At 34.5% G+C, this 16,623-nt stretch overlaps 1 protein-coding gene across 1 annotated transcript in view; it reads left to right on the top strand.

Moving 5' to 3' along the window:
• RPGRIP1L (RPGRIP1-like) overlaps positions 1–15,612 on the top strand; it is a gene marked incomplete at its 5' end in the record, with an annotated part of 44,428 nt that extends 28,816 nt beyond the window's left edge. The window contains 3 exons of the mRNA XM_008948546.1: positions 5,332–5,416; positions 12,024–12,157; positions 15,346–15,612. Of these exons, the coding sequence (XP_008946794.1) occupies positions 5,332–5,416; positions 12,024–12,157; positions 15,346–15,458 (332 nt within the window). The remainder of the gene's footprint in view (positions 1–5,331; positions 5,417–12,023; positions 12,158–15,345) is intronic.
• Positions 15,613–16,623: the final 1,011 nt, after the last annotated feature.

The raw sequence follows: 16,623 nt of genomic DNA, 5'->3' as shown, positions 1-16,623 counted from the left end.
TGGAAAATACTTTATACGATGTAATTTACACTAATAGCATATGCAGAACTATTGTAATAATTGATAATTCTCTTGTTAATTATATTCCCAGCTATTTCATAGTATTTCAATTATTCACTAACCTTTTTTTTTTCCTGTGAAGGTCTATATAATTTAAGATTCAGTCTGAGTGCTTCATGCTGTCTTGGACTTTCAGTATTGCATTTTTAGCCGAGAATATCCTGGAGCAGGTGCATCAGTTTTCGATTTGTGACACGCCATTAGTATAGATATTCAAATTAAGCATTTTTTTAACAATAATTTTGTGAAAGTGGCTTTGCAAAAGAGATGTCACAGTCAGATCTTGAAAATTGCTGCCATCTAGAAACTTGATTTTAAAAGGAGACTGGCTAAAGAATTTACTCATTTATATCTTTCTAGTACTCATAAGTATTGGATTTCCCCAGAGTTGAGGACTGAAATCCCTCATAGATGGCACATCAGTCATCAATATAATGGGACTCCCCATTTGAGAAAGACTACAGAGGACAGGACACAGTGCATTAACTTCTGTGATCTGAGAAAGACAGTAATCTATATCAGGCTTTAGGACAAAAGAGCAAAACTACAAAAACTAATAGCACTGCAGAATCTTCCATTCACTGAGCTTACTTCCAATCAAACAATTGAGATATCTGGCATCATGTACTAAATGAGCCACCAGATAAGTAAGAACACTTTTTATGAGTTGAAAATATTCATCTTGCTAGCTATTGTAAACACTTTTCCAAGTGTTCTAGTTAGGCAGACATAATGAAAATAAATTTTTAAAAATCTCATTTAAATAATACCATAAAGCTCATAAAAGCCATTTAACACTTTTAATTTATCTTGGTTTTTTTTGAATTCTCATTGCTTTGAATATAAGAAGCTTTCAGACGGTATAAAAATTCTTACACAATATTCTGATTCGTGAGTCAATTGAGTATGATCTAAGTACAGTATTAGTCTTAAGTATTGACTCAGCAAAGTTAAACTAGCAAAATGCAACAACGTTATGATGACTACAGAATGGAATTTCTGATTCTTAAGACAATTGTGAAATTTAAATAGATTTCAAGCAGTGATACTTAAAAATTATATCGGACTTCCTAGAGACTGTAATTCATAAGGCTTTCCAATCTGGTACTGCTGTGTCACATTTCTGATGGTCAAAAGCTGGCTTTCAGAACTTTGACTTTTCTGTTTGCTGCTGAATGTAAAACTGTTCAAAATATCCCAGTGTATCATTCTCAAAAGGTGGTTTTGCTCTTACTGCTCCAAGACTCTGTTCTGCAGCATAACACTAATGTGGTTGTTATTTGAAGAGTTTTGCTTAGATAATTGTTCATCTAATTTCTACTCAAGTTTAGCTTTGCATATAGGGGATGAAAAACCCTAATGAGTCTGCTTTTTGATAATTTCAGTTGGAAAGGCAGTAAGATAATAGTAATGAAATCTGCATGTGTGTTTACTATACCTTTACTGCATCTCTTATTCATGTCTAATTAGATTTGAGTATGTTGAATATTTGAGGTTAATTGAATATTTTCTTTAATAAAAACGAGATTTGCATTGTTAGAAAGACATTTACTTTGAGCTTAGAAGGAAACTAATAGTCTTGTAGATATTTGCACAGAGAAAATCAGGGTAAGTCCGTAAGTAATCTAAAACATGATTAATTCTTACTAATAAAACATTTTATGGTATTTATAACTCAAAACAGCTTGACTGTTTTAAAAATATCCTAACTGATACAGAAGGCTCCATGAGATTCATTGCATGAAAAACATTTGAAATTTTTCCATACCTTTCACACACGCTTCACTGTCATTGCTTGACATGTAAGGTATCAGAAGATTGAAAAAAAAATACAGTAGAACTCCATTGATCTGGACATACTAAGTCCTATGAATTTCCTTTTTCACAATTGGTTAGAGCATGTAATGACATAAATCTCTAATTTTGACTATAATTTTTTGACTAGGAATTATTAGAAGATCCATTTTCTTTCTTCCAAGGTCTTGGAACAAAAACTTGCATGGGAGGTTTATACGCTCTAGGGTTATACTGCATCATAATTCTTGACTTCCCATGACATTAAATGTTACGTGTACCGATGGCCATACTGACTGAGGAGAGGAACTGCTGTATTCCTTAGTGGTGGAAAGAGTTTTTAGAATATACAAAAATGGTTCCAAACTGGAGCACTGCAGTCCCATAAATTCAAAAAGTCGAACTTGCCAAATTCTGCTCACACCTTGACTCTGTCCTGCAATTTGATACAAGGAAGGAGTCTGATTTTTTGATGGTCTTTGTTTTGGGGTGGTTTGGTTTTGATGTTAGGGTGTGTTACCAATCACAGTGGGTAATGAATTATTTTAGCTTTTTAATGCAGTTTTAAATTGCATGCCAGAAATTATTCAATTCCAGTCATGTCACAAGATATACTTTAAAGTGAACATAATGTCAGTTTCACTATCAAAAAAATATAGCATAATATGTTGCTCCAAGCAAACAAAGTCCAGTCTCCCTCACATATAAATCCATCTATTGATATTTTACCCTTAATTTCAGTAAAGTAAACATTTTCCTAGTCAAAGCCACAATTACTTAAGTTACAAAGCTAAGGTTCGTACATGTTGTGACAAAAAGCATTCATATTTTACTAAGTATGAAGACAACTATGAAAATTTTAAGATGGTAAGAAAGTTACTGGAAAATAAGATTGATAGAAGGTCTGAAATATATCCTTATGAGTGGTATACAGTGGTTATGGAAAACAGGCAGCAGAAATAGAAGAAAGATTTATAAAATTTGCTAAGTTTATATGACATTTAATTAGAAAGCTTTCTCCCTCAAGTGAACAGGTGGTTATTTGAACAACTTGAAGTATGACTGTAAGTAAATCAAATTAAGAGGAAGTGGAGGAAAGATGATGGGGTTTATTTTTTATTAAAAATGAACTTCTGAAGATCTGTATTCTGAAAGGTGGATTGCTCAATATAACTCAAACAAAAGCGTTAAAGCCTTGTATCAGAAAACATTGTTGTCCTTCATTTGTTCCTTTCCTCTGTTAAAGCTCAACACTGAGACATTTTCTCTTCATCATTGTGATGAAACTGTTTCATCACATAGTCACTTAGTTGTGTTAGAAAGTGAACTGAGGAGAGAGGAAAAAAAAAAAAAAGCTAGGGCAGAAACAGCTATGTCAATGTTTGGAATTGATTGCAGTGATTTTTAATGAGGTTCCGGGGTCATTGTAATCTTCAGGTTTTACTGCTTCTTTGGGAGAAAATTTTAAATTATCATTTTATATGCAAACTGTCACAAGTTAATTTTGAATTATTTTTCAAGTTAATTGGATAGAAATATGAGATGTTCCATGCCTTTGAGCAATGCTAGACTTCTAAGTTCAGGCAGTCCTAAGGGGTGATAGGAAAGCATGTTGTTCATCAGAACCTAAAAATATTTTTTCAATATGGCTAATCGTTTTCCCCAGACTTGAACAAAGTTCTTGTGTTGAATGTTTTACTTGTTAGTATGAATTTTTCCATTGAGTGAAATGAATTCAAATTCTTTAGCTTTATAAATAATTTCCATTTAAAATTGTTTTAGATACAAAATTAGTAAACTTAGGAAATTCCATTTGGAATGCTTATGGGAGAGGGAAGAATCTGTTGATGTGGCAGCTCTTTTGAAGTTCTCTGGCTGTCCATCTGTCTCCCTGCTGCCTCCCCATCACTTCCTGTGGTGGCCTCAGGAGCACTTGGCCATGAGAGCAGCACATGTGGAAAGTTGTCCACATGCCCAAAAGAATAGCAGATGGCAGTAACAGCTCCTTTAAACCCAACAAAGTAAGAATATTGTGGGTGGAAACTAAGGATTCCAAGTTAGAGCACCAGTGCTTTGCTTTCTTTCAGTAGGGAAAAAAGTGTTAAACTGCAGATACCTTTGATCAAATGATTGAGATCCCAAATGTACTGGCTGTGTTCTGAAAGTAACTGATTCTTAACGGCTGTTCTGCTGGCCAGTTAAGACGTGAAAAGCAGAAAACTGGAGAACCAGTAGCTCTGGAAGGTGTGCTGCCTAGAATGACTTTTAGAGATATACGTCCCTCAATTAATTCCTCTTCAAGGAGTTAATCTGAGTCTCTTTATCTCTCTTTCATACTCCTGTATTCCAATAATCTCTGCTCCTTGGTAGTATTAGTCATTTCATTTTATACAAATAAGCTTATTTGGGACAGTAGAAGGCCACATGAAAAATGTTAAAGATTTCTGTCAGCACATAGGAAAAGAAAAACTTAACATGATATGGAGAGTGAAAAAGAGCTTTTCCGAGTACAGTAGCAGAGGTAACTAGGAGGGTGAACACTAAAGATGTTGGAGTTGAAAGACAGACAAACCTGTCTCCTACTGCCCTCAAAAATAAATTAAAAATAAGAGCTGTTTGTTTGTCAGAGGATTATACTCATTCTAGTTCTGTCTTAGCATATTTTTTTAGCTGCATTTCTTTCTTAATTTTTAAAAAAAAAGGACTCCTTTAAGACTTACAGTTTTTGCATCCTGATTTTTTTTGTAATCTTTTACAGTAGTTTACTAATACATCTAGGTTGATACTGTTTTCAAGAAAGCATCTAGTTTCTTCAATAAGATGACAAAAAACTTCTGAAAGAACTTCCTAAAGCCCTTTTTCTCCTCCTTGTATCGTTTTGGGTTTTTTTTTCCCAAGCCAAGGCTCACTGTAGGTCATATTAAAGGTACAAAAATTAAAAGCTTGTCTTTGTGTTCCTATTTTAAAATTAAAGGAATAAAAGGCTTTCAGAGCACTCACACTCCCCAGGCTGTGGATTTTGTCCAGTCCATTGGTCTAGATGCTTTTTTTATTGAAATACTGTGGCAGGAAAGGAGGATTAAATTACTGAGGCTGTCAAAAAGGACAAGCACTCTGCCATACATTATCATTATCACTAGCTTCCTCAGTGGAAGAAAATGCTGTAAATCGCTTCAAATACAAAGCAATAAAGACCACTGGCTTTTAAAGTCATGACTGCTATTGCCATTAACAGAAAATGACAGCTATGTGGCATGCTTAGATGGTGCTTGTATCTTCTTTGACAGTGTGCACATAAACCTGCCAGTGACATGCCATCAGATCACATGGCCTTTCAAATTTGATTCTAACATGGTTACTTTTCCTCAGGAAAGACAAGGGAAAGAATGTTTATTTTTCTTTTTTCTTCATGTTTTTCATCGTTTAGAAGAAAGAGCAGTTGATAACTAACGATATTAATTTGAATTTGCTTTGCAGTGATACATGTGGATAAGGCAAATAATCCTGCAAGAAGAGAGTATCTCAAGTCTATGCTTCTAAAGCCAGATGTACATACTGACAGGTACATATTAGTGCTGAAAAACTCTCTGAAAGGTCTTTTTAAATTCTGTTTATTGGTTGCCTTGTTGTTTGATTTGATTGAGGAGGTATCCTTGAGAACTTAATACATAACTAACTAGAGAAAATTTTGTTTCAGCTAGGAATGATACCTACAGTCTGATGTGGTGATTGATCTACATTTCTTCCCTGAGTAGGTTCGTGTGGCATAGAATATTACAGCCTCTCTTAATGTTTTTTTAGTGCTGTGTTCTATTTTGTTTTTTAACAACTTTGTTTTGCAAAAGAGATATTCTATTGTCAGCATTCTATCAATAATGAATTTTTAAGCACATACCTACCTCACGGTAGAGTAATACATTTGTGGCTTTCTGAATTCAGAGTACTAAAAGGAGTGTAAGAGCTTCAGAAAGTGATCCTTGGCCCTAGAATTTCCAAAACCATGTATGCGTACATGTATCAAGAAGCCATTGTATAAATACATATGAGAGAGTATAAATCAGGCTTGTCCAAGCTCATAATAATAAATTTGTTCTTGTTCAGATTGATTGAGATGGCATGTGCACTATGAGAGAAAAGCATCCTTTGATTCTGTTGCCTCTTGAAGGCAAATCTACATTAAAATCCTTGTGGTCCCTTCCAATTCTGACAGATTCTGATTCTGTTTTAGCAGAGGACTTAGTAGTGTTGGCTTAATGGTTGGACTTGATGATCTTAAAGGTCTCTTCCAACTTACAGGATTCTATGATTTAATTTGAAGAAGAGTAGTATACCTGATTACTGTATTTGAAGTGCAGGAGTTACTTGTAAATATTTTAAGCATGTACTCACAAATCACAGATGCACTCTTCAGTAAGAAAGTGATCTTTTCATTCTGTTTCAGTTTCAAAGCTGAGTTTCATATCTTGGCCAGAAAAGGTTTTACCATATCCATTAGGAAAGTGGGTAACATGTGCTACTAGGAATTTAACAATACTGAGGACAAAATATTATTTTTTTTTTCCTGAGAAATAATTCAACAAAGGAAAACAGCTAGTCTGTGGGCTGCAATTTCACTTATAAATACTTAGATATCTATGCTAAATATATAACAAACCTGTGGTAAATATAAGGTAAAATAACAACAGCAAGCTTTTTCCTACAACAGAAACATTCATCTTTTGCATGTGCCATCATGGTACTGCCCTCTTTGTTACAAGGTAGGTTGTTTTCTGCATTTATCAGTGTCTCTAGCTTGGTCTGTGAAGAAACTTCAGTTCTGTGTTGATGAAATAGCAAGGCATGAAGTTCATCAGTAGTCCAGTTCCCCATTTTACACTAGCAAGACGACCACCAAGAAACAAAATTTATGGAAAGATTCTGCCTATACACCAAATGTTTTCAACTGTATGCATTTTAAACCTGGCCTAGTTGTGTATCTTCAACACATGTTTTTTATCACATGCCTTACAAACTAATATCAGAGCTTTTTCAGCTGAAACAGGAACTGAACTAAACTAATGCTTTAAAGCTCAGGAAACCAAATTACCAAGGATATAAATATCGTTGAAAATTGCCTGCACATGGTTTAGCCTGACACTGTATTGGTGTTTGTGCTATGCCAGATTATAGGAGCACAGTTAGTATATTATTTGTATTAAGTGGTGTATTAAGTTTTCAGGTAAACTGTCTCCCTGTCACAATAAATGTTGTTAGAAATGATACTCAGAATGATTTGGTCCATATTAGAACATAAACTAATAAATCACATGCTATTTTTGTCTTCTAAAAGGTGAGTTACTTTAATGAATGTCCTTTGAAAAAGATAAATATTTTCAGGTGTTAAAAGAAGTATTAATATAATATGTAAAACTACTCCTATGCCAAAGCTGCAGCTGTAGCTTAACCCCACAGTTGAAACAGGAGCCCTGAAAAATAATGCATCTCATAGCTTTATACTCTTTCAGTTTATACTTGCAAGAAAATAAATGTAGATGGACATGGAATTTGTTATAGGAAAGTATGTTTATTTCATAGAATGATAGAGTAATTTCAGTTGGAAAAGACCTTTAAGATCATAAGGTCCAAGCACTCATGCAGCACTGCAGGTCCTCCACTAAACAATGTCCCTAAGTGCCACATGTACAAACATCATTTAAATATCTCTGTGGATGATGACCCCTCCACTTCCCTGGGCAGCCTTTTCCAGGGCTTGACAACCCTTTCCATGAAGAAAGCTTTCCTAATATCCAATCTGATATTTATTTGGAGTGGAGTTTACTGCTCATTAAAAGAAAAGATTTCAAAACAAAGTTTATTTTTCTTTCAGTTTCATTTTTTGATATGAAATCATTGTAAGCATTTACTAGAAATGTTGATTTGCGTTCCACTTATGAAAAAATTAGTTCAGTGGCAGAAAGTGTGAGAATATTCAGTATTCACAGAAATGCGCTGCTAAATAGGGTGATATAAAACGTAATATGTGTGAGTATGAGGCAGTAGGAGACAAGGAAGACTGAAATCCTGTTTAGGCCAGTAATTATTGCATACCATAAAGATGGTGGTTCTTTTTTGACATACATTTTGTCGTCATGTTTTCAGACAGACAGTGTCTCTATCATTAATATGGAAATTTTGTCAGAACACTTGCTTTTTCATATAGCTGCATTGTGTCGCATGAATAGCCTTTTTTTGTTTCTTTTTCTGTATAATAGGGATTCAGATTACATTCCTTATCTGTGTTAGGAAGCTACACTTCCTAATATTTGTAAAGCTGGGAAAAAAGATACAAAATTATGATTTTATTTTATAATCTGAACCCCATAGTTATTTATTTAGATGCTCAAGTCTTTAAATCAGTTAATAACAGGAGGCATTTCTGCCAGTCTGTTTAACTGTAACTGTGTCATAGTTAGCTTTTATTCTTCATTCCACTGTTGCCTCTAAGCAGTTTGAGAGTGCAGAAATATGGGTTGTGTAGAGAAACTTGCCAGATTCCTCGTGCCAGATCGTACTTGCAATGCTTGCAGACCTGGCGGTAGAGTATGTGCTCTTCTGACAAGTGTCAAAAGAGACATATGTGAAGAATGGAGGAATCCATTGTTCTAACAGTCACCCTGCTGTGATAACAAGAGTGAACAGGTTTATGCAAGAAGTTTCCAGGCTGATCCTGACAGGTGCATCATTTCTTGGTAGGAAATGATTGTTACTCCAACAAACTGGCTATATAAAGTCATTGTTCTCCAGAGGCACAAAATCTGTGCATCCATGTTATAGGCATATAAAGCACGTGTACAGTGTTAACTTCACGTTAATATATTATATTAACACACAAAGTTTTCTCCTCTCTGCTTGAAAATGACTGATCTCTGGAACAAAGAATCAAATTCACCTATATCACAGATTTTTTTTCCCCTCTAAATTCCTTGATGGTGATAGCACCTTTAAGCGTTATCATAACAGCAACAATAAACATTTGTCCAAGTTTTTCTTCATTGTAAAACACATTCTAAGCTTAAGGCTTTTTTTTGTTTTTCACTTTATTTATATAAAGAAAGACTAGTGTGAATTTGATATTCTGACTTCCGTCAAAGTTTCTTGCATCAGTCAGAAAGTGTTAAGGTAAGATGGGACACTAGCTGCACACTTAGGCATTCTGTGCTGAAGCAGAGTGAGAAGTTTGTTCATGTGCAGTGTGCTCCCAGGCAATATCAACTGTGTCTTTTTAGTCAGTTCAACCTGAAAGCAAAACTCTTGCAATTTTTGGTAAATTAAGAAAACAAATTAAAGCGTACTAAAGATCATATTTAAATATTTTCTGAATTTAAAGCATTTGTAATTTGTTTTCACCTTACCCAAGTCAAAATAATTGGGTATTGTTCTTGCAAACTACTAGTTAGAGTATTCTCAAGGGATCTGGAGCTCAAATCCTCTCTTTCCCAATTAGCAGCAAAGATTTAATCCAATATTGTGGTATTTTTGGCATATTGGAACTGTAAGATGCTAGAGGTGCAAGTTCTTTTGATCTGGTTTGTTGAAGCTTTCTTTGTTCATGTGAAAAACCTTGCATATGATCAGAACCAGAAAGTGAACCTGAATGACTGAGTCTCCACTTTGGCTCTAAGGTACTGTCCCAAATGTTGCTAAGCCTGCTTTTAGTTTAGTGACAATTTTAGTAGTTGGCACCCTTAACAGATAAAAACTAATCCAGCAGTAACTGCTGCTTCTTCTATCACTGTGTTAGCTGCTAAACTGCTCTCTCCAGTTGATTTGATTTAAAATGACACTGAATAATAATAAACCATATCTGTTCCCAATACCCAACAGTTTTATCAGTTATTCTTCCAGTTTTTAATTTGGTTTTATTTCATGTAATATTTGTCTTGCACATGTAAGCATTCCTTTATTTTTGATTGAGTTTTGGCAGGCTTGCTGCTGCTTAGCTCTGTGCCAGAATTTTAAGTTAGATCCATTTTATTCAATCAAGCCACCTGCTGTTGGATATGACTTGTAATACTTTTCCTTTTGTTGTCTCCAGAACCTTTTTCTTAAAAGACACATTTTCAATAGGTGTCTGGTTTTAGGGACAAATATTTATGCATACAGCTTCTATAATAAATATTTGGTAATAATAAATAATAAGTAGGAAGAGCCAAGCACAAAGATAAGCTACTATAAAAAGATATGGCAATGGTTGTTATGGTTGAGGTATTTTAGAAAGATTTGATTATATGTTGTGTAAGATATCCTTTCCTGTAAACTTGTATTTTACACAACTTGATTATTGTATTGTAACATTTGTAACTTGATTATTGGTTATTGTAACATTTTTAAGCTGTAAAGCTCACAAGTGTTCAAAGTTTAAACAACACTGTCAAAACATAAAAAAAAAAAAAAAGTAAGTTAGCTCTGAATTCCTGTCATTTTGTCAGTGCAGTGTTTTTGGCCCCAGCACAAGCCGCTAACTCAAGTCAGCCCCAGCACAATACTGGAATTATGTGTTTAAAAGAAAAGCTATACTTGGATGCAGTGAATGTAATTTAAGTTCACAGAAGAAATGCAAATATTTTGTATGGTTGTTTGGCTTAGATTTTGGGGATAGACAAACAGGCTGTGTTTAGATGAAGAATACTCAAAGGATGTTGTATCTCGGCTGTACACACAGGTAGTTTGTGTAAAACAGGAGCAGAATAATGAAGATAAAATATGATATGTACTGGTCAGAGGGAACCAAGTGCAGGATAAAGTGCTGTGTAGGGTCCAACTTTATGTAATGAATACACAAGCCAACATTAGAATGATGCTATTTTGAGAGGACTTAGGTTTCTTTTATTTTTGTGGAATGCATTCTTGGTTGGAATAGCCTCTCCAAGTATCTAAATGAGGTGTGAAAATTCTCAATATCTTTCAGCTAAATACCCTACATTTGGTGTTTGGAAATACTTCAGTGAATATGGCTAGTATTTCTGATATCAGGAAAATGTTTGATATGGTTTGCCTTTCTCAATTATTTATCTCGTGTCTCCCACGGCACTAAATGTAAAGCCAAGAAAATGCATGGCTTAAAATTTACTAAGGTGAGGCCTAAACTATCAAATAGTGCAGACCAGAGAGTCTCTAGAGCAAAGCAGTTGTTGCTAATGGTCTGGTATTCACAGTACATAGATTCTCAGAACAATTTTGAAAATTCAGAATACTAATTGATCCTACTGACTGAATGTCTGTTGTGATGGAGTGCATTAGGGGTAAGTAGTCCTGGAGCTCCTCTTCAGTTGAGCTTAGTCCAGTCCAACAAGAACCCAATTAACATGTTCCACAACTACTATGCAAGTAAAGCACCGTAACTGAGGACAACTGAAAAGTTTTACTTCATAAGCATGCTCCACATCAAAGCTGAAATAATCATACAGGTGCATCTTAAGTTGTCTGACTGAATTGAAGTAGTTGAACTTTGTAAATAAAGTTATGGTATTAGAGTGTCTAAACCAACAAAATATAATCACATTTAATCTAAACCTTCCATTATTGCTTATGAACTGTTTCTGTTTACTTCCATCAAATAATTTGCGTGGTATGGCCAACACAGCAAAAAAATTGAAATAACAATAAAAAAAAAAACACAACAAACAAACAAAACCTGACACCCCCACACACACCTATATTTTTTAATGTTTTATGTAAATAGGTTTTGCCATAAAATCCTCAAACTATATAGATAAGTTCTTGATTTTTACCAGTAGGGGGTAAATTTAAAGAAATTAAGTGACGTGAGCAGTTGTTTCAGCAGCTGAGCTAAGCAAACTTGCAGGTTTCAAGCACAGAAAAAGTCTTTAATCCTTAGACTCTTCTGCCTGTTCTTGCCATATGAACAAGGATTCTGCCACAGGTGGGGACAGGGGAGAAAAAGAAAACAATTCTATCAGCTTGCAGATCTGTGGTTACAACCTCTCTGTCTTTCTAGTACTGCTAAATAATGCTAAAGGAAGAGTTAAAATGATGGGTCTTGGACTATTCTTGTCATGGAAAAAGTTGAATATATTGATAGAGTTGCACACCTTGTCATTTTTTTTTTTCTTGCTTTTGTGTTGATTTTCGACCCTTTTTGACATGTTTGCTTGTCTGTGTATGCTTAGCCTACAATTTACAGTGGTCACTGATACCCCAGAAGATGAACAGGAACTTGAATGTGAAGATATTGGTTTTGCTGCCATTAGTTTGCGAGATATATTCCATAAGCAAAGAGATATCATTGAACAGGATATTGATGGTAAGTTTGAGAGATTACTTTTTTGTAACCTTTTGTAACCTAAAAATTATTTCTTGAATTTATGCTTTGCTCTGCAAGCTTTACTGTGCAAGCCTTACTTTCACAAACAACTACGGAAGTCTGCCAAAACTGTGTACTATTGTTATTCCTTAAAGTCTTTCTTTTTTTTTAAAAAAAAAAAAAAGTCTATATTTCATTTGAAGTTCTGTTTTAACCCCCAAAATATTTATAGCTTGTGTCCTCTGTATGAAACCTGTATCTAAGACAGTATGAAATACTGGTGGCTTTAGTTAGGTATCAGTTTAAAGCATCCTGCTATAACAGATGGTGACCAAACTTTCACTGTGACTTATTAAGCAAGGTGAGGTGAGGAGGAGGTGTGGAATCTTCTATTTCTTGCACCTTAGGACGGCACTTTTGCAGTACTGATGGGAAGACTCAAGAAGGCTACTCACTCATTTTGCAGACAGTGAAGGAGAATATTTTCCTTGCTTAGGCTTTCCTGTTCCCCAGGGTAGCAATGACAGGGTTATCAATGACACATTTTTCTCCCTACTTGTTCCTCTTCAGCTTCTTTCCCCTCTGTGGTAAAGCCCAGTGAAAAAGCTGACAGTATATATCTTACAAAACAGTTACTCTCTCTTTTAATGGTAACTGAACCAGCTTGTTTACTAGTGACAGTGCTCCCATGTTCACAAGGTCCTCTTCACAACACTAAGAATTCCAGTTAGCCTTAGCAGAATGCTAGGCTATGTGATTTTGCTACTACTGCTCCTGTGTCCAATTGTCATAGCTTGAGTGATGGGAAGCTGGAGAGTGAGGCAGAGAAATGGGCTTTCTTATCCTTTTCCATTGTCATGCATGACTGGCATCTATGCTATAGCTAAGATACTCAAAGTATGCATCAAAGTTCCAGGAACACAATATGGAAAATTCTAAGAAGAATCAAACTTCCATACCTTGGAAGAATAATCTAGAGGTTTGATGCACTTCTTATTGTGGTTGAACCACTTAATCTTTTTGTCAGTAGTTTTTTTGCCAAGTAGTTGTTGCACATCCCTAAAAAGGTATTTCATAGTCTCTCACTGCAAAATTGTTTTTGTTCTGGATTTTATGGCCATAATTCCTATTGTTATAATTCCCATTTAATTAGTGATATAAATGTAGTCTTTTAAATATTCGTATTTGACAATACTCTTAAAACTCCTAATCGTCATCTGAAATAATTATTATGACAGGAAGGACTGTTTTTTATTACTAGCTGTTCTGTCAAAAGTCAATTATTGCTATGTAATGACAACTATTTCAATATTGTCAGGAGGGTTTCTTCCCCTAATCATAAGACATTTGAACTAATTTTTACTTTATTTATATTATCTGAGTGGGACAGCAATAGATAAAAATTCTTATATTCTTATTCCTGTCCACATTTCTCACATTTCCTGCAGATACTGTATAGTTTAGGGGTTTTTTTTACTGCATCCATAACCATATTTTCTGAAAATTTAGAACTTTCACAGAATTGAAATGAATTTTACATTAGTATATGTCAGATCATGGCAAAAAGTGGAATATATCAGGATATTTTCTTGGTCAAATTAATTGCGAAAAGATCTGTTCTTACGATCTGGACACAGACTGCAATTAAATGTAATGGCACGGTAACTAGAGTTCTTAAATAATATTGTATGCGCTCTGTAGTGGATACTGGTTTGAAGGAAAAAGAATAAACCTAGACATGGGGAAGTTTATAGGACCCTACCACATGAAGATGTAATAATCTTTAATTAGATAACATAAACTTCATGCTTTTTGAGGACTATAAGCATGTATCGTATTCATATCGTGTTCCTTTAATTCCTGATTGTGTGAAAGTGGCCTGCATGAAATTTGAAGCAATTAAGTGAATGGCTAAGCAAGAGGCTGGGTGAGAAAGAGTATAGACAAGGCATATCAGAGTATGTCCCGGAGACGATATGGCAATGTCAAAACGGAGAAAACAGAACTCATGTTATCTTCTGACATCATTGATTATGGTTATCCTGCTGTTCTTATAAGTAAGAACAATAATGTTCCCTGAAGTCTGCTCTGAAGTTGACAGTTCACTGAGCGATTTGTCCAAGGATACACAAAATGGGTCAGATCTCTAAGAGTAGCATCCAATCTGTCCTATAATAGCTCTATCAACAAAGTAAGTGATGGAGGGTTTATCTCATGTTTTAACTTCTCCAAACCTCTTCTGAGCTGTCCCAGCAGCCTTAAGTTATAGCATGCAGTATCATTGCGTTTCCCAGTACACTTATCCCAGTTTATATAGTAAATACATAAGCTTGCCATTTCTCTGCTATATAGTTTGCCTTGAAAAGATGCCCTGTCAAGATTATTTGTTTTTATTCAAATTCCTTCTGAAGTCATGTAAGGCAGCCTTATTGCTTTTTTATGTAGGATTGGGAAAGAGCCTAATTTTTGACTGTTAGCAGCATGTTCTTAATCATAGCAGCAGAGGTTGTGGCCCTTCGGGCTTACTTAAATATTGTAGAAGAGTGCAATTTTATATCGTTTGCTAATTTCTGTAAAACAGAAATTTTAAATACCACTTTAAAACCCACACATAAGGTATGAAAGTAGTGAAATAGTTTAATCTAGGGGAGAACAATCCTACCATCTTTGTTGATGCCTCACTATTTTATAACAGAAAGAACCCTGAAATTAAAAGAACTTTGCATTGCACCAACTGTAAAAAAAAAAAAATACTCTTTAAATACTAATAATTATCCAGACTTACTTGAACTGCTTATACATTCAGTGTAGAAAATTGATCAGTCCATGGGTTTTTTTGCTTAAAACTATTTATAAGTATGCATCGATATCTTTAATAGAATTTGGAACATCTATATTTACATGTTGCAAAAAGTTAATTTACATACACAATTATCATACTGATATTTTTATTTCAAAGTTAATTCCAACATTAAGACTTGTATTGATGTACTTTCTAGTCCTTCGAGTACTCAGTTTCCAGTAGGCTGAGTGTCTGAACTGGAAGATTTATTTTTAATTTTTTTTTTTTTAACTCAAGCATATGCTAGGTGCCTTTTAATCTGTCCAAATGCTAAGGAAAATTATCAGAACAAAAGCAAAATCTTAAATGAAATTGCTAATGCTGTTTTCTCGTGTTCCCTTTCTAGTTTTTGATTCACAAGATGCTAGTGCAGTAATTGGAAAGCTCAAAGTAACAGTGGAAGCCCTCCACGCGCTGCGTTCAGTCTACGAGGAATGCAAAGATGACTCGGAGGCATGAAAGGGAAGTTTGCCTACAGAAGTTCCTTCTCCCAGTGTAAATACATGCTTGATAGTGCTTCAAAGATGAGATCTTTGTATTCTTACAGTATATTTAATGTATAATTTATATGAAAAGGATGCTTGATTTGTAGTTGTAAAGTTTTGTATACTTTTTAGTCTGTTTGTTTTTATATTTCCCCCCTAAGGCTAAGAATCTCACCACAATGGACAACGTCTTGTAAATAATTAATACCTACATGATTGAATGGTGTGCTTTATTTGCATTTTCAAGATTTTTTTCCCTACATAAAACAGTAATAAAAATGCAAGTCAAATTTTTAATTTTTAATAAAAAACCCATAAGCCTTAGAAAACTGATTAAAAATACTTTTATGTTATCCCTAATCACCCCACTAAATGGAATGCCTGTGATTAGCCTCATTAAGAATTTTATACTGTGAAGATTTTATTAAAAGCAATATATGAAAATTACTTGGATTAATGTGTTAATCTGCCTCTTTAAAATGCTAATATCCATTTTATGCACATTAAATCTCAGTATGTGTTTTCTTTGATGCATGCAGTTCCTATCAATTAAATATAAAAAATGAAGCCAGTTGCAGGACTTATTAAATTACTGCAACCTTTTTTTAAATAACTTTTACCCTTCTGCTAACATTATAATCAGCTGTTTATGATTATCATGATCTGAAGTAGGGGGAGGGCAGGCACAATCATTTTTCTCTACAGTTAAAGATTTACTTGGAGCCAACATCTGTCAAAGCACAAAAAGAAGCCATACAGGATCAGATTTTGCTTCACCTAGTTTGAGCTGTAGGGACAGGCAACTGTGTTTTCATTTGGTTTTTTGTCACTTCTGGAACTTACCTCAAACATACACAATGAATAGCTGTATCTGAAAAACCAGTGTCTAGCTTGGGAAGTTAATTTTCCATCTTTTAACCAATCTCAGTGAAGGATTTAATTGATATTTTTAATGGAGCTGTGAATCAATGCTGCAAAAGGATTGTCTCTTGAGAATGAGGATATAATACATTTCATTTTTTAATTTGCTTTTTTATTTGTCATTTTCTTCAAAGGATTTTATAGGCTGTGGATTTCCACTGTTTGCAAACAGGCTATGTTTCTTCATAAGCATATGTAAAGTATTCAGAGAGATAAGT

Source organism: Merops nubicus, unplaced genomic scaffold (assembly GCF_000691845.1).
Source record: "Merops nubicus isolate BGI_N331 unplaced genomic scaffold, ASM69184v1 scaffold6481, whole genome shotgun sequence".
Taxonomy (NCBI): Eukaryota; Metazoa; Chordata; class Aves; order Coraciiformes; family Meropidae; genus Merops; species Merops nubicus.
This window is presented reverse-complemented; position numbering and strand designations above follow the sequence as displayed.